A 19498-nucleotide genomic window follows, 5' to 3' on the forward strand; every position below is an offset into this window, starting at 1 on the left:
AAAGACGACTATATAAGGAGAGCCCAAACCCTAGAACAGGGGATCGACACTTCGAGACTAAGAGACTAGAGCTAGGCGGCTAGAACTAAGGTTTTACACCAATCTATTGTAGTTCCTGCTCTTTGATCTAATAAAACATCTCTTTCAGTCTCATTATTCGTGAATCCTTGCAAAATACAAGGCTTATCCATCGTTCCATGGTACTCACAAAGATCCTACACAAAAAAATCCTAACAAATTGGCGCTAGAGGGAGGGGGGTAATCTAAACTACGTGACGATGACGGTGGATGAGCAAAACGAGCTACCCGAAGCTACCCGAAGAGAGGACGAATTCCAAAGGCAACTCTCCTCAGACGTCCAAAGCTTGAGAGAGAAGCTAGAATGGGTCATGCACATAGATGGGTCCAGCAACGTCAGAGGAGCTGGAGTCAGAATAGTGCTCTCCTCGCCGAGAGGGAACACAGCTTCAAGAGCTGTTAGGTGCAACTTCAAGGCAACCAACAACGAGAGCGAGTACGAGGCCTTGATTGCAGGGCTCGCACTCGCCCACCAGATGGGTGCAGAGAACATTCAGGTCTTCAGCGACTCTCAGCTGATAATTAACCAGGTACAAGGAGAATATCAAGCAAAGGACGACATCATGATCCAGTACCTGGTAGTCGCCCAGTGCCACATCAAGAAATTCAAGAGCTGCAAGCTCACACAGATTCCTAGGGAGCGGAACTGGCAAGCGATGTTCTGGCTAATCTAGGGTCCGCCCTCGAAACAAGTAGCCAGATGAGTATCCCATTGCTTTTGCTCTAATGGCCAGCCACCCTGGAAGAATCGCAGCCTGAAGGAATTTCCGCTATCGAAGAGGGCGAAACCTGGATGACTTCCCTAATCCGATAGAATAATATTCTCCGAGAAGACCGCAACGAGAGCAGAAAGATCAAGAAGCAAGCCACAAGGTATTGCATTTCTCAGGGGAAACTATATCGAAGGTCCTTCTCTGGCCGGTATCTGAGGTGCGTCACACCCCAAGAAGCTACTAGGATCCTCGTAGAACTGCAAGAGGGAGACCGTGGATCCCACTCCAGCGGCAGAAGTCTGATGCTAAGGGACAAAAGGGCAGGCTATTACTAGCCCACGATGGCCGAAGATGCCAACAAGCAAGCTAAACACTGTGATCAGTGTCAAAGGCATGCTCCGGTTTCCAAAGTCCCTTTGGAAAACTTCAAATCCATAAGCTCACCATGGCCCTTCAGAAAGTGTAGCATGGATATAGTGGGGATATTCCCTACAGCGCCGGGGCAGAAGGTCTTCCTCCTGGTAGTCACCGACTACTTCTCGAAATGGGTTGAAGCGGAAGCGCTCAACCGACAAACCGACCTTCAGATCCGAAAGTTCATGTGGACGAATGTGATCACACGCTTTGGGGTTTCACAAGAGATTGTCACCGACAATGGACCACAGTTCACAAGCCACAACTTCAAGGAGTTCTGCAAAGACTTGGGCATAAAGCTCACCTTCGCCACACCCCGACACCCTCAGTCTAACGAACAAGCGGAGTCCAAGAACAGGACAATGGTTAACATGCTAAAGAAGCGCTTGGAGGGTTCTCACGGGAAATGGGCAGAGGAGCTACACGAAGTCCTCTAGGACTACCGAACCACTCCCAATACAAAGATTCAGGAAACTCCATACTCGTTAGTCTACGGCATGAGGCCATAATACCCACTGAGATGAACGTGAGAACAACTGTCTCAGGGTCTACTTATCAAGTGGAAAATGACGAACTGATGTTATTGAGCCTCGACCTGCTCGACAAAAAGAGAGAAGATGCTCGACTAAGAAACTGGTCCTACCAGCAAGATGTCGCCAAGAACTACAACAAGAAAGTCAGAACCATGACCTTCCAGCAAGGGGGTTGAGTTCTGCGACAACACCAAAGATAAAGCGGCAAGGAAACTCGCCCCCGGGTGGGAAGGACCCTATAAGATAATCCAATGCGGGGAGTAGGAGACTACAAGCTTCATGATAGCCAACTGCTGGAACGCCCTGCACCTTAAAGCCTATCATTTTTAATACGGTCTCCGGATCGTATTGCTTTACCATATAGTATTTAAGCATTATGGTTTCCTACTCATATGTACGCTAAACGTCTATGGACAAACCTTATAAAATAAAAATAGTTCTGACTATAAGGGTAGTAGGAAAACCACCATACTTAAAGAGGCATACTAGCTGGATCAGGTCCCTAGAGACCTCCTATCCTGGCCAACCCTTATCAAAAAGTGGCACGTCCACAGAAAAACAAATGGGTATGAGACATAATGCAGGAATGGGTCTGCGCAAACCTGAGTATTCTGTTAAAATGACCTAAAGTCCCGATATAGCCTAAGGCATATCGGGGTCCCTAGAGTACCACATGTGAAAAGTACATGTATTAAAACGCTACGTGCTACACAATACATGGAACACAGGGTATAATTGCAAAAGTAATGTGAAATATATGGAGAAAAAGTGAAAAAGTCCGGGAGCACATTACATATGCTTATCCAGACGTGGAAAGCAGTAAAGTCTGGCGCTTGGGTCACTACACTAGGTAGATCCACACCAGCACCCCCTAAGTCTGATAGTGGCTTCCTGCAGAAGCAACATGCACCATATGAACTCGATAGTGGCGAGCTTCCGAGCGGCAGAATGCGAGATCCGAACAGGTACCAGTAGTAGTCTTGCCTAGGAAGGCGGAGTATGGTCTCTGCAAAACCAAAAATTCCGGGTTCTTACGAACTCCGGGTCCAAATATGATCTCAGGATGTAGACGAGAACCTATGGGTTCCCACATGACCCCCGGGTCCAGATAAGTTCTCAGGAGAACATCCAGGTTCCCGTATGACCTCCGGGTCTTAAATGCGATCTCAGGATCTAAAGAAGAACCTTCGGGGTTCCCAAACGACCTTCAGGTCCTTACATGACCTCGGGGTTACAAGAGCGACCTCCGGGTTCTAAGTCTGTATTTTTAAAGCATAAACATTCGGGTTCAAAGTTAATCTTGTAGGTCCTAGCTATAATCTCCGTGTCCAGAGCCGCCCCAAAAACCTGAGAGCAACCTCCGGGTTCCGAAAGCGACCTCCGGGTCCTAGCGATGCACCTAGGTTCTGAAGCGACGTCCGAGCCTGAGGATCCCGAAGAAAGGGCCTATCATCACTTGGAAATCAAAGAGCAACCTATGTACGGAAGATGGACCGTAATGCACTATTATGTGGTTCCTTTAAGATATCTCGCTCCGTCTTCAAGTCTCCTCAAGAAGAGCTAGGTAACACAGTGGCAAACACCTCTAAATTAGGGGATTTACTACCAGTAGAGCGTGCAAAACAGTTTGATGGAAAAGAGTGCATAAAAAGAAAAGAATTATGGAAAGCCATTATTCCAATAATCAAAGGGGCTACGGGAAGCCATTATTCGAAGGAAGAAGATTACCAAACACCAGTATTTCAAAAAAAAAAAGAGGAATCATTCAAAAAGATGGCCCCTCCGAGAATCGCGACCCTACGACAGACTTCAAGGTAGCAGCCTGAGTAGATCCTCCATGTTGCTGACCAATCCCTCCAGACAAGAATAGGTATCGGCGATACTCCTCTTCAGAATTCCAGTGCTCTACTCTTTTCTCTAGCCATTCCTTCATGAGCTCCCACCTAGCCGATGCCCTCGCCTGCCGAATTGACAGTTCCCGATGGGCCACCATATCCCGCACCTGGTTATGAAGAAAGAACACCTCGCCAAGCAGCCTCCGATGAACGTCTACCAATAAGTCATGATTAGGTGCAGCCTAAGCACCAGCTGGCGGAGTGGAAGAAAGACCAGTAACCGACGAAGCAGCCCTAACCAATCTCGGCGTAGGGGTATAAAAGGACGCATCTTCCGCATTTTAGCTTTTTGATACTCGCCATAGATGGCCGACACTGAGAGCCTCACAACGTTCCCTGGAAAAAGCAATACAAGAAATAAGAAGACGGAATCTTATCAGGTGGAAACTGAGAACGAAGGTTTACCCCAAATGCGGCTGTGATGCAAGGCCTCCTTGCTCACCAGAAAATTCACCCACCAGAATCGTTGGGAATTCCCATCACAACCTTCGCCACTGCCTCTCCAATGAAGGACACTGGACGGGATACATCTGATAGCAGAACCAAGAACTGGTGACAACGAAGTCCCAGAGAAAAGATAAACTTAAGGTTCAAAGAAAGGAGAAGAGCTTACCCACGGTGCGCCAGAATGTCGGATAACCGAACGGTTCCTGAATCTTCACGAATATGTATCGGTTGTTCCAACCATCCCCAAAGGGATTGTTACCCCTAATACCCCTTGAAGGCTCTTTGACCAAAGGAGCACCGTCAATAGATCGAAGGTGATAGAATCCTGCTTTGTTCGCCAAAGGGGCAAACTAGTAGGAATACAAGATCTCATGCACTCCGATAGAAAAGCCGTGAAATTCCAAGAGCACTTGGATAGCCATTAAAGTCCTCCAGGTCAAGGGAAAAAATTGAGAGGGACAGAAACCAAAGTACGAGGATACCTCGGCTATAAGAGAAGGGAAACCGCCCCGGAAACCTGCCTCTAGATACGCCTCAAAGACAGCCACCTCATTCATCCCTCCATCTGGGGCACGCTCGAACCCGGAAAGACTTCTCATCATCACCGAAGGAGGAATCGCGTATTTCCTCCGAATATCAGGAAGATCCTCCTCCCGGATCTCGGAACGAGAACCGTCATCGAGAAAGCAGGAGCGACGTTGTCTCAGGGGCGACATCAGGACTGCTCCGCTACCAGCCTCCGGAACCTCTCCCCAAGCAGGAATAGGAGATGAGAAAGGATCGGTGAAAAGACAACGTGGCCTTATGCGGACACCCATGAGCGAAGCTGGAAACGCGGGAAGATCGAGATTCATCTATCTTGTCTTAAAATCAAGAGCTCGAGATGGGTTGAAACCGTTAAAAGGTATCGCGAGCCTTTATATACGCCGAGGTCATCCTTTCTCACAGAGCCGGAAAAGGAAATAGGATATTTCCAAATATCCCAGAGAATCCTCGACATAGACGACCAACATAAAAAGGAAATTCAGTCCCCGTAGAGGAAAAAGGAAATCCTTCCTGAAAGGAAAGTTCGCAAAAATAAATTGGATATATGCCGAAATTTCCTCCTAAAGGAGATTCGACTTAAATGTCCCTCGATCCATCCGGAACCCCTCGACAAAATCTTGCGCCAGCTTCAGATCTAATTCAAAAATCACTTTCAAATGCTCTGGCCTTTTCTTCAGAGGTCGCCAAGGCTCCGAGCTTCATCATCTTCAACAAACTCGGCAGTTCAAGAAGGCATTGCTAGGCCCCGGCCTACCACATGGGAATCGGTTCTCCCCCGGGTTAAAAAAAACGGCTCCGGCCTGAGAGGAACCCGGGGTAGCGGGATTACTGGAGCGATGTTCTGCCAAAGGGAAGCCTGCTGAAAATGAGCAATCCCGGTTGACTTGAATGCACCGGTTATTCCCCGAGTTCGATGACGAAATCGAGAAAAAAGGGGCAAACTGTTGGAAAAAAAATACTCAGGTATTGAATTCCTCCAGACCCCGGACCGGACACCGGCCTCCCTGTCCCTGCTAGGAGACGCTCCAGGTCTGACCCTTGCGACTATTCCTTCCTCCGGGTAAAATGGAAATCTTCCGATATGGGGATCCTTCCATATTTCCGAATATGCAAGAGTTTAACCCTTTTTGTCGACTAGAACCGACCTAAAGATGACTATATAAGGAGAGCCCAAACCCTAGAACAAGGTATCAACACTTCGAGACTAGAGCTAGGCGGCTAGAACAAGGGTTTTACACCAATCTGTTGTAGTTCCTGCTCTTTGATCTAATAAAACATCTCTTTCAGTCTCATTATTCATGAATCCTTACAAAATACAAGGCTTGTCCATCGTTCTGTGGTACTCACAAATATCCTACACAAAAATCCCCTAAAACAAAGATTAGGAGTTACCTCTCGAGATGCGTCCCCGCTACTGGTTGATCTTCTCCCGAGTAATGTCCACCCAGGTTAGGTGTGTCTGGAGTGCTAACGATGAATTAATGTCGAGAAAGTCCTATGGATACTCTTTAGTCGTGGGATGAGGAACTGCAAGGAAGAAAGCGACACTCAGAGCGAGCATAGACGAATAAAGAAACAAGAGCTATCTACCAGGAGTAGGGTTCCACAACACTCGAGAATCATCCCTCGACGGTTCCTTGAAGGCATACTCGTCGGATTTCACAAAGAAAAAGTGGCGTTGCCAGTCTTCGGTCTTGTTGGGATGACGATCGAAAACACTGAGGTAAGGACACATCTTTACTGAAACATACCCACTCTTTTGCATCTAGGTCGAAGTTAGTTCTTCGAATGCTCCAACGCTGAACGAAAAATAATCCTCCGCGGCCATGACCATCAGGCCCACCGCTATACGGAACAATCCGTTAACAAAATGACTGATGGGGGCACCCCGGCGGGAGCTGAATGAAGTTATCAGTCGGGGAAGGGGAACCAGAGTCATGTGTTTTTCCGAAAATAGGACTCGTAGACACACTGATACCCGATCGGAGGGGCCCATGGCCGCTGTTCATCCCTCGTGATAAGGAACGTCATGCCCGGGACTCCGCACTCCCTCAGCAGGGCCTTAACCCTTGTGACTGACGACCAGGATGACCTCGAATTCCTCCACAATTGACATTCGACGATCGTAGGATGCTCCAAATCGGGGTCCAAATTTGGAAGCTCTTTGAAGTCATCTCCCGAGCAGTAGCGGATCAGACAGAACGGCCCCCTCTCCTTCTCGCTGGGTAAGCGCCCGGGAGCAGCGCTCTGCGCTCCCTCCATGTCGACCTGCCCATGAGGTCTTTCCGCCTCCTCCGGGTGCGATGAATCTCGTACCGAATCATCTCGCGACAGCCTATGGTTGCTGCTGTTTGCCTCCGATCGCTCGGCCGGCTACGACATTTGCTGCTGGATCAACTTGAAAATTAGAGAGAGAAAGCAAGGTAGAGAGAAAGTATCTGAATATGCGGGGGGAAAGAAGAGAAAATGACGCGCACCCACCAATTTATAAGAGGAGGAAGCGCGGATCTCAAGGGGCAGAATCATTACATTTAAACGGGCCTACGATGCCCAAAAGAACAAAAAGCGGGCTGCTGCTCTTGATGGTTCTGCTTCTCGGGAAGAACAGTTCCCGATCTTCCCGAACCAGTAAATACAATCGACCCGGTTAAGCTTAATCAGGAGAAATCTTGTTCGACCAAATAGGAAAGGTGAACTCGGTGAGCGACGAAAGGAATCAACGATTCTCAACTCCTAGCCGAATTCCCCATTCCTCGATACCCGACCAAATCAATCCGCTCGGACCGCCCACTCGGACACAAGCAAACTCTGGGGGGAGGGGGGCTTACGGTAGGGGCCGAGAAATAAGGAAGTCGGCCTCCTAAATCGGCTTGTGGTTTTGGCTATTTCTGATGGCTCCCGACGAGTCGGAAAGGAGTCCAGCTGTTGTTTCCACTCCACCAAGTCGAGCGCGTATCTGGCTCTACCAAGAAGGAACATTCGGCCCAACTATCAGCCTAACAATAATGGGCCCATTAGGCCAGAAAGACTGAGTAACCCGGGCCAACCTATAAAAGGGGAGCGGAGAGGAATGAGAAGGGGATCCGAACAGACACACACTCACTTGGCGGCTAGAATTAGAGTTTTCACTCTTTAACGTTCTTTTCGACTTGTAGTTTCCCTGCCGCCCCTCACCGAGTTCCGGCCTCCCTTTCGATCGAACTTTCCTCTTTTGTAATCTTTTCGTTCACCGGTTAATAAAACGCCTGTGAGCTAACCCACCGACGAGTTCCGTCTCTCTACTCGTTTCGACCGAACTTGGTTCAAACAATTGTGATTCGCAGTGGGGTAAACAATGGTGGCTACCAGCAGATCTCGACGGCAGCAATGGCAAGGTGCGACAGCGGCTTGACGAACTCGGGACACAACAGTGGTGAGATGAGAGGAGATCAACAATTGCACGTGCTAGGGCTTTGGGTCTTGACGGTTTAGAGCTCTCGGTATCTCTGCAGTCTGGGTTTTTGTTAGGCATGGGCATTCGGGTCCTCGGGTCAGGTTCGGGTTGGGTCTTATCGGGTCTGGGTCCTTCGGGTCTTAGATATTTAGACCCAATAGGGTAATTAGAATTTATTGGTTGGGTTCGGTTTGGGTCCTGTCGGTTCGGGTCGGTTCGAATCTTAGATAGGTTGACCCAATAGGGTAAATAGATTTTGTCGGTTCGGAATCGGTCCGGTTTTGGGTTGGGTTCGGTTCGAATCATGTTGGGTCCGGCCCAAAAAATACCGAAAACACACAAAAATACCTGAAAGTATTTAAATACTCGAAAAATATGATAAATTTTATGTAAAGTCTTACCCGAAGAAATGAAATTTAACTCCTAGATTATAGATGGTCCAACAACCGAACTGTTGCATCGAGATTCGAGAAATATAACTCCAAAATAACATATCTTCTGATGATACTGCAAGACATACGCTAAGCTCTACTCTCTCACATTACCAATCTGGTTAATTGGTTTAGCTGTTTTGTTATTTAATCTTCATTTATTTAAGTTCAGCAAATAAGAAAGAGAAAGACTTGGTCTCCTAACTTGTAGGAGAACAGGCTCAACTCTCTCACGTTGAGTTTTCCTCAACTTCATGTACCCAATTGCTTCATGTTTTGTAGGAACTAGTGTTCCATCTTTTCTATTTAAATCAATAAAAACAACAAAAAGAGCTAGTCATAACTACCCAAAAGAAAAGTGTGTTCTAGTGTGTTCTTAATATGTTTTTGAAAAAATTCTCTTTGATTTGAAGAGTGACCTTAATTGGTATCAAATCATATGTCTCTAGATCAACAATAGATAATCCTATAACTGGGACCTATCATTTTCTTTGCCAATAAAAGCAACCAATGGAACACAAGCAGACGACCAAAAAAAAAAACATTTCAAATAACGAGATTTGAAGTGAGTGGATCAATAAAGAACTAAAATATGTGTAAACATAAAAAAAATAAAAAAAAGCTACAAAAGAGTTTTTTTTTACTATCAAAAAACTATTATATTATTAAACTAAATTTGGTTTAGGAAGGAAAACCAGAATAAATTAACCAATGAAAAAAATATCTCTATAATAAGAGTGGATGATTTATGTTAGTGAATCTATAGTCATGTTTTGTGCTCAAGGTTGGTAAACAATCTTGATATCTTTGAATCTTTCTCTTAAAATTGCTAACTCCTCCAGTTGAAAATCTTATCCATACCGTTGGCTCTTGAATCATTGAAAGAAGATCTTGATCTAGTTTGTTCCAAAATGCTGACTGGTTGAGTATTATAACATACTTTCTATCGTCCAAGAGATTGCTTCGAGCTCCGTATGCAGAGATGACACACACCTCCTTTGGTTTCTTATCCCCATTAGTTTGGCTTAGACTGCCCAAGGCTAATATTGATATTTCTGTAACGCTTACACCGCCCATGGCTAATGGGCCACCCACACCCGTTCACTCGGTCCGTGGGCCCCATCCCGTCCGACAGATAGTGTATTAATTTTTCAGAGGCTCATTAGTCATGTTTACTGACCCTGCAATCACCACATGACCTTTTCCCGTACTTTGGCCTCACTCTCACGATATCACGAACCACTTCCCGATATGTCGTTCATCCTTCCACTACTCCAGCTCAAGTACAATTAACTCTATGAGTTCTAAACGACTGTGTGCCCAAAAAGGTAAGCGCACTTTGGTGACATACTTAGCCAAATCAATTCTTTTAAGCCTTTTCTATATACCACAAACCGGGATGTTACAATTCATTCCCTCTCAAAAAACACAACGTCCTCGTTGCGCTCCAAGATCGTTACCCATGTTAGTGTGAGCCCTCACTGGATCCACACTCGTCTGTGTTCAGCTCTCATTCCACTTGTAACGCCCCAACCGCCTAAGGCTAAAGGGTAACCCACGCCCGCTCACTCGGCCCGTGGGCCCCATCCCATCCTACAGATAGTGTGTTAATTTTTTGGGGCTCAGTAGTCATGTTTAATGACCCTGCAATCACTGATACCACTTGTAATGCCCCGACCGCCTACGACTAAAGGGCAACCCACACCCGTTCACTCGGTCCGTGGGCCCCATCCCGTCCCACGGACGGTGTGTTAATTTTTCGGGGCTTAGTAGTCATGTTTACTGACCCTGCAATCACCACATGATATTTTCATGTGTTTTGGCCTCACTCGCACGATATCGCGAATCACTTCCCGATAGGCGTGATAGGTCACCTATCTTTCAACTACTCCGGCTCAAACACGCTTAACTATGGAGTTCTAAACGGATGTGTGCCTAAAAAAAGTAAGCGCACTTTGGTGACATAGATAGCCCAATCAATTCTTAGAAACTTTTTATATATATATTACAAACCGGAATGTTACATTTTCGTCTACAGCTAATCAGTTTTCATGTTGCATTGAATTGTATAATGGCTCATGCGGGGAAGCTGTTTAGAAATGTGTCACTTAATCATTCATTTACCCATCCTTCCTTTTACTAGACATGCGGGGAAGCGTGTCTAGGTGAGCGTGGGTTAATACGCCGGCTTTAGTATAAAACCGTGTAATCTCTTGTTCAATTGATCAATACAATCTTCCAGGGACAAAAAGAAAGAAAGATAAACTCACTTCGTTCACATCTCTTTTCTACCTTTGCAAATGTTTTCTGGGACTCTTACCGTTGATTTCCATCATAGCTTAGGTTATGTAATGTCATCGTGTATCACGATGCTGAAAAGAAAATAGTCATAATAGTGCACTTGAAATAGAGATTGAAAAGTGAAAAGGTTAGTAATTTTTTTGATAAAAAAATTGACATGAGTATCATTACCATACGATGTTTGAAAGTATGGAAAAACGAATATTATGGCAAGTGGTAAAAGAGTATATGAAAACTTGAAAAGGTTGAAAGGTTGAAAATAGATGTGACTGGAATGCGTTGATCAATATCCTTTATATATTAAAAAAAAAAATTGTAATAAATGCATTCACACTATAATAGACACGTGTCAGTCTCACAATGATTTGATAATAAATATGCTAACGCGTTCACACTATATACATAAATGTGTTCACATTATGTACTTTACGTTTTTAAAAAAATATAAAACTCACATACATGGTTCTAATAAAACTCTTGATTTTTCGGTTCGAATAAAAATAGATAACGAATTGAAAGCCAAACTATATATATATATATATATATATTATTTTTATTGTTTACGGATAAAGTTGAGAAGAATATTCATAAATTTTGATTCGATTCGTTATCCATTTTGATTTGAACCAAAAAATTTGGATATCCGTAACTCTACGAAACAAATCAAATACTAAAATACAATATCCAAAAAAGAAGCAAATCACAAATACCAATATTTTTAGGAACAAATATCTAATTCGATCTGTTATATGCATTTATATATATATATGTAAAGAATTATATATATACATTATATATATTATACTTTACATCAGTTTTACGATATTTTTATGAATTAAATTTATTATATTAGGTACTAAAATTTAAAAAGTTAAATAATGTTTTATTTTTGTAATAAAATATTATTATTAAAATTTTAAATTATTTTTAAAATTTTATTTTATTTACAGATCAAATCGAATATTCTTTAAAATACTAAAACATTTCGGATATCTGAGTCACCGAATATCTAGGTGGCTAAAGATCGAATCGACACGAATGTTTCCAAATACTCATATATTCGATATGTGCACACCCCTATTTACGGATACATTTTATTTTCTATATATGAAAAAATGACTAATGTCAAGGCCTCTTTTATTTTAAATTAATTCTAATTTTATCTTTCTTGTATTATTTTGAACAAAAATGTCATTCAATATTAATTAAAAATATCTTTATATATTTGTCAACTATTTTTATATACTTTTTACATACACATTAAATGTGCACCTTGATGTGAGCACTTTGTAACTAAGTATTCACCACAACTGAAGAATCTAATTTTTTTGAAAGTTGAAATATTTTTCTTAATGCCTCTTTTACTACCGACCAAATTGTCTTAATAATTTTCTTTTCTTTTTCTTAAACTATTATCTGTTTAGAAACTATAATATGAAACTATTGGTTCGACATGACGACTATCTAAATAACATAACATGAAAATAAACAAATAATATTAATTTTTGGTTTTTACCGAAAAAACCAAAAAATCAAACATTTTAACCGAATAAACTAAAATGAACATTAATTTAAAATAATAGTTATATTTTAGAAGATTAAAAACCCAAAAAAAAAATTTAAAGCCGAACCAATATCCAGATTAAACAGATTTAATGTTTTTTTATTAAAAATAACGAAACTAATAATCACTTACCTAGTATTTAAACTAAAAATAAATAAATAAATAAATTAGACAGAAACTAAAATACAATAAACGTATCTTGAAGCAGCTCTAATATGTCTCATTTATAGAGAGCCTAAATTAGGAGTGTGCAAACAAGTAGTTTTATGTCTGAAGGCTCTGTCTCAAAAAAAGAAGAAGTAGTTTTACGTCTCTATTCTCTATAGTTCCCAGAAAACAGAGAACTCCGTCCTTTTAAAATACTATCTTTAAGAACAAAAAACATTGTTCTCTAAGCATTTCTCCATCATGATTTGATTATTACATACAGGTACTTGACGTGTCTTTCATTGATGGTTTACCAACGAAACAATGTAATGGTCCATGGAAATAGAGAAAGTGGGTGCGATTATAAATAAACGTAACATCAAAACGTATGAAGACATGATAATAACTTTTGTTTTTAACGAATTAGAAAAGAAGTTCAAAAGAGTCCCACATAGAACCAACTAGGCCACAAACACGAGGACGCAACCATTATGTGGAATTCCGAGTCATTGCTTTCAAATCTAATCCTTAATCAAAACCAAATTTCTGTATAAGAAAAAAGATTTCGACTTTATGTTATTTGTCTTATGAAATTTAATTTGACAATTCAGCTTTAGACATGTTGGGTCCTGTCTCTATATAGTGGTGTCTCCACTTTGTCTCTTTCTTTTTACGTCGACTGATACAAGTGTCTAATTGAATTATTCTATAAAGATTTCATGGTTGTCTAATAGAAAAAAAAATAATATCATTTCATATGTGTACCGTGTACGTTTCCAGCATCGGATCTATGAAAACTTTAAACTGAATGTATTATCATAATTGATGGGTTTGAGTTAACTTATTTTCTACAAAAATAAAGTTTCAAGCTAATCATTTAAAGAAAATTAAAATTTAGTTGGTGATACGTGATCCTGATGGTCCTAATGTACGTTCGCTAATCATGTATGTTTTGGATATATATATAATGTTTTGGATATATATATAAAATTCAGCTGGATGTATTGTGGAAAAAATAAATCAACCATTCTTTGTTCAGTATGTATGATCTATCAAAGTAAATTATTATTTGAACACTTCTATAGGTTTAATCATAACAATTGATTGTGGCATGCAAAAATAGACTAAAAATTGGGTCCACAATTAAAGATGAAGTAAGTAGATGATTCCTTCTTGCTACACCATCATGTAACCAACTACAACATCACACATGCTTTGCCACCTCACCCCACCTATACTCGTACTCCATTGTTCTTAAACCCGTGTTTCATTTAACCCACCCGATTTGTTGGACCTAACATTAAAAAACAAAACAAAAAATTGAGATGCTTTACTGTGATCACGCATGTTTAAAAAACTATCATGCTCATTTATAATGGAAATTCATTTTATATGATAATTTAAATGTCGTAATCGTTATATGATATAATTGCTTTTGTACGATAACCAAAGGATTCGGTTAGCTTTTCACTTTGTTTTAAACCTAAACTATGATACCCCCACTTCCTTATAAACAACCCCATTTGAGAAGTGTAGTAAGCCCCTTCACTCACATAAGAGAGAGAGAGAGAGAGAGAGAGAGAGAGAGAGAGAGAGAGAGAGAGAGAGAGAGAGAGAGAGAGAGAGAGAGAGAGAGAGAGAGAGAGAGAGAGAGAGAGAGAGAGAGAGAGAGAGAGAGAGAGAGAGAGAGAGAGAGAGAGAGAGCAAACATCATTACTTACAACTCGTAAAAGCAAATATCAAAATAAAAGAGCCTAAAGATGATGAAGGGAAGCAAGTCTTACACGGAGTATTCGTCCTCTTTCTCAACTGATGAATTCGGTTACGATCAGAATCGCTCAAACTCCTATAGCTTCAATGGTCCTTGCATCAACACAGATCCTGAGATAAAGAGGAAGAAGAGGGTCGCTTCTTATAACCTCTTTGCCACGGAGGAAAAGCTCAAAAGCACTCTCAAGAATGGTTTTAAGTGGATCAAGAACAAATTTTCTGGCGATGATAATAGTATCCGATACAACGTCTAAGATTAGTCCACTTATCTTCTGATCTTTCTTCTTTTTCTTCACTTTTAATTACAATAAGAGCATAGATAAATTAGTATGTAAATTGAGTGCGCTAGAATATGTATGTATGTATGTGTGAGAGTGTATTTCCAAATTTGTATGGATTGTGTTACTCATATGGAAAATGCCGATGTTATGTTCTCGATTTGCCAGTTTGGGTACCAGAATTATCAAAGCAGAAGTTTTAACTCATTTTATGATATTACAATTATGAGAAAAATTATATAGACGATTCGACAACCGACAAATACTACCTGTCTTATGAAGAGCTACGCCTAACTGCATCACCCGAGCCGTCCTATGAAGATCCACGTATGGCCAAAAGCCTTTAAACCTTAACCACTAGGATACGGCGCTTCCACGTACAAAAATATTTTAGTAAATAAAAAAAATTATTTTATTTTATATGGTCTTATTGGCTAAATCCAAAGAAAATCATCTAATTGCTAATCTTAATAAGAACTATCTCAACAACCTTTTCACAAAGCCTTTATGTTTCTTTTCAACTCAAGACTTGATATATCTCTTAACTTTAGAGAAAGGTTTAGTTGTACGTTACCTTATACTAAAATCGTGTCTACGTCGTATCTTTGAAGTGCTAAAGTCGTTTTAGAACTATCTTTGATCTTTTTCTCTGGACATTTACTTTTACATTATCTTTTCTGTAAGTTTCTTGGCAATAATATAAGGATTTCCATCCTAGATTTCTTTACGCTGACTCTTATCACTATATCCTTTCATAGAATCCACTACTAACTTTTAGTATTTACTACTTCAATGCAATAGGTCTGTTTGATGGCTTTTCTAATGAGGATATTTTGGTAGAAAACAATTTTGTTGATGTTGGAAAATGCAACTTTCTTATTTAAGAATCATATGCATATAAGAATCCTTACTCATTTCCACAACCTAAAATCCAAGATGAACTAGATAATTCCTTATTTGGACATGTAAAATTAGTGACATATGGAGATGTTGAAGAAGAGTGCAAATGTGAGTGTTGTTGGATAAGCTTCAACTTTACTTGTGTAATAAGTTATTCATAAAGGAAACAATAACTAATTCTATTAGGTTTAGGATAAAGATAAGGTTCATAGATCATTATGTAATAGGTTAAGTAAATGATCCCTATTGCCTATATAAGGAGATCTTAATGTAAGATGATCTCATAAGAAATGATAAGAAAGTTAAGAAAGGTTAATAAAACAAAGAAACAGTTTTATACATTCAAATGTCTTGATTACTATATTTGGTATCAGAGCTCTAGGTTTTGTGATCGGATAATCAAGACAGAAGGATAATGGCTGATACGAAAACATTCACGGATACGAAATCGTTGGGAAGAAGAGAAGGCGTTCCCGGCGCAGTAGTCTGTCAAATGCTAAGGTCTACGAACTATACGGTTTGGGCAATGCGTATGAAGGTTCTTCTACGAGTCCACAAGGTATGGGAAGCAATTGAACCAAGATCAAGCAAAGAAGACAAGAAATATGTCGCCACTGCTCTCCTGTTTCAGTCAATACCTGAGAACTTGACATTGCAAGTTAGTGAACTAGGTTCTCCTAAAGAGATTTGGGGAGCTATAAAGTCCAGAAATCTTGGTGCAGATCATGTAAGAGAAGCTCGGCTGCAGACCTTGATGAATGAATTCGAATATCTAAGGATGAATGACTCGGATTCAATAGATACCTTCTCAGGGAAGTTATCTGAACTTGCATCTAAAGCGGCCTCGTTGGGACAGAGTATTGAAGAAGCTAAGATGGTAAAGAAGTTTTTAAATAGCCTTCCTCGAAACAAGTATATTCAGATCATAGCCTCACTAGAACAAGTGCTATATTTGAATACTACTAGATTTAAGGATATTGTTGGGAGACTTAAGGCATATGAAGAAAGAATACAAGATCATGGATCGCATGAGCAACAAGGCAACCGTCTATTCTCAAATTCTGAGAATTCATATGATCAGAATGGATCAGGCAATTCCAAAGGAAGAGTTAGAGGATGGAACCATGGTCGAGGCAACAAAGGAAGAGGGCGTGGAAGAAGTAGTTCTTACAAAAGAAACAAGGAGAAGAGAGATTTCTCGCAAATCACGTGTTTCCACGGTAAGAAGAAATGCCACTCTGCCTCTGTTTGTCATGGGAAGAAAGAAAACAATCAAGAACTCAACAAGACCGAGACGGAAGAAGCAGATATTGCACTGTATATTGATACACTAAAACTGAACCTTTCCTATTGTCAAGTTAACAGTGATAATTGTAGTATTTAAGATTCAATCCAGAGGACCAGTCTACACTTTATTCTTATGAGTTTTCAACTTAGCTAAAACTAAAAGTGGGGTTTGAATTAGGTGGTAACGTGCAAGTAAAGTAATGATTGGAAAGAGTAAATTCAATATTAAAGAGAAGCCAATCTAGGGTTTCTCATCGGGTGTTGAAGCTAAACCAAACATTTATTCAAGCGCAATGTAACACAATCTAGAACACGGATCACTCAAGTAGAACAGCCCACTATCGTGGTGCTGCTCCCTTTGCGGTTCGACCTTGACACCTAAACTCTCGTTTGGATCTAGGATCGACTACAAGCAATAGAGATCAAGTCCGATAGGTTCACCGAGCACTCTAGTATCTACTTTCGCTGACTAGAGATGCGCGGCTCATTCACTCAATATCAAGCAATCGACTACACGGTTAATGAGCAGATTCAACCTAAGATCTAGCAGAAAGTGTTCAAGTTATAACTAGCATTAAGAACAGAGATGAACAAAGACACAGTGTAGTCGTTTATTTATGTTTAGATTTTGTGATCAACACCCTAGAACCCTAAACAAGCTAGCCGACTACTCAGCCATAAAACAAGATGAACCTGACATAACAACTGAATGATACTACATATAAATCGAAAGAGAAATCAATAGGGTTCAGGATGATCTTCTCGGTCAATAAGAGGAGCCGTCTCCCTTCCAATAGCAAAATCCAATAATAGGTCTTAGTCTTCTTGCAAAACAAGCGTAACTCAAAAATAAAGATAGGGATGGCTTTTTATATGGAGGCACCATCGACTTCAGAGGAGGGAATAACTGATTAGGGCAAATATTTAAAAGATATGGAAACTTCCATAAATGTCTGGAACAATCGTCGGGCTGTTCCTAATGGGATCAACTGTTAGACTGCTCCGCATGATTGTTCTGCGGGGAAAGACTCCAATTCTTGCTCATTTCTTCACGCTTCTTCCTTCAACTCTTTAGCCTACTCCAGACCTGAAATGACTCTAAAAGGACTGGACTAACTCGATAAAACATTGAAAGCAAGTTAGAAAGCATATGCAGAATGGTGCCAAAAACACCATACATCAATTCCCCTAGACTTAGATCCTTGTTTGTCCTCGAACAAGGAAAGTATCAAGAACAGGGAAAAGGTTTGAAAGTGTGGGAACTCTCCTATCTCTCAATAACCATACCTTAACCACGAATATCTGAACCATACAAGAAGAAAACTAGGACCACACACTCTTACTAGAACTTCTTCTGATCGCTGTTCAAATATCGGCTCCATACTCTACATCTCATACCTGAAAAAGCACACTATCGAGACAGAACTCCCTATATTCATTCAAGAGTGGCGTGATCCTCTCATCACATGCATTATTCAGGGTAGACGGTGTTAGGGGATTTTTTTTTGTAGGATCTTTGTGAGTACCACGGATCGATGGACAAGACTGGTGTTTGTATTGATTTTGAGAGATGTAGTAGAAATAAAGACTTGAAGAGACGTTTTATTGAGTAGATAAACTAGGATTACAATGATTTGAGTAAAAATCCTAATTCTAGCCGTCTAGCCCTAGTCTCCAAGTCTTGAAGTGTCAATCCCTTGCTTTAGGGTTTGGATTCCCCTTATATAGTCTTCCTAAGGCGGGCCTCAGTCGGTTGGAGTAGGTTAAACTATTCCATATTCGGAAATATGGAAGGTTCTCCTTATAGGAAGTTTTCCATTTCCCGGAGGAAGGGGGCCGATCCTGGGACCAGACCCGGAAAACTCCACAGTGGGGAACCGGGGTTCCTTCTAGCGGGGATCTTGGGAACCGGGGTTCCTTCCAGCGGGGATCCAGAGACCGGTGTCCTGCCTGGGGTCCGGAGGAATTCAATACCTGAGTATTTTTCCCCAACAGTTTGCCTCTTATTGCTCGATTTCATCATCGAATTCGGGGAAGAACCTGTGCACTCAAGTCAACCGGAGTTGCTCATTCTCAGCAGGCTTCCCTTAGGCAAGACATCGCTCCAGAAATCCCACGATCCCGGGTTCCACTAAGGTCGGAACCATATTCTGAACCCAGGGGATGATCAGTTTCCCCTACATCAGACCGGGGTTTGGTGCTATTTGGACCGCTGATTCTCGTCGAGGACGGGGAGCTCTGGGCTTCTGATGATGTCTTGGAGACGATGGAGCCTGGAGCTCTGATGTAGTCTTGGAGACGATGGAGCCTGGAGCTCTGATGTTGTCTTGGAGACGATGGAGCCTGGAGCTCTGATGTTTCCTGAGGAGGAACTGCATGTACTGATGTGCAGAGGATAGACTGGGGGATGGGGCCCGTGCAGTTTGATGATACTAGATGCTCTTTTTATTCCTCCAAAAGCGAGCGCTTTCCTTTTTTGTGGGAAGCATTTTCCCTTTTTCTGCAGGGATCGGGTTTCCTTTTCGCCGTCCATTCTTTAAACCAGGGATTCTTTAGGATATTTGGAAACATCCCTATTTCTTTTTCTGATCCCACGGAAAAGGGAATGACCCAGATATAAATAGAGATTCACGATAGTTCCTAGCTGGCCTCAACCCAACTCTAGTGCTGATTCTTAGCTGAGAAATATGAATCCCAAGCCGCTCTCGTTTCTATCCTCGCTCGTGGGTGGTCGTGCAAGGCCGCATCGTCCTTTCACAGA

The 19498-nt window shown here is 41.5% G+C and overlaps 3 protein-coding genes across 3 annotated transcripts; all 3 read left to right on the top strand.

Annotated features, from left to right (window-relative positions):
• Nucleotides 1-278: 278 nt before the first annotated feature.
• On the top strand, nt 279-752 carry LOC111209458 (uncharacterized protein Mb2253c-like). The gene has a single exon (XM_022709371.1). It carries the CDS (start codon nt 279-281, stop codon nt 750-752), a length of 474 nt encoding a protein of 157 aa, XP_022565092.1.
• A 13358-nt stretch (nt 753-14110) lies between these two features.
• Nucleotides 14111-14710, top strand: BNAC09G24800D. The gene has a single exon (XM_013834969.3). It carries the CDS (start codon nt 14263-14265, stop codon nt 14524-14526), a length of 264 nt encoding a protein of 87 aa, XP_013690423.1. The 5' UTR covers nt 14111-14262; the 3' UTR covers nt 14527-14710.
• A 1155-nt stretch (nt 14711-15865) lies between these two features.
• On the top strand, nt 15866-16834 carry LOC106393670. Its single transcript, XM_013834345.1, has one exon. The coding sequence runs from the start codon at nt 15866-15868 to the stop codon at nt 16832-16834; it is 969 nt and encodes a 322-aa protein (XP_013689799.1).
• The last annotated feature ends 2664 nt before the right edge of the window (nt 16835-19498 follow it).

Source organism: Brassica napus, chromosome C9, assembly GCF_020379485.1.
Source record: "Brassica napus cultivar Da-Ae chromosome C9, Da-Ae, whole genome shotgun sequence".
Classification (NCBI taxonomy): domain Eukaryota; kingdom Viridiplantae; phylum Streptophyta; class Magnoliopsida; order Brassicales; family Brassicaceae; genus Brassica; species Brassica napus.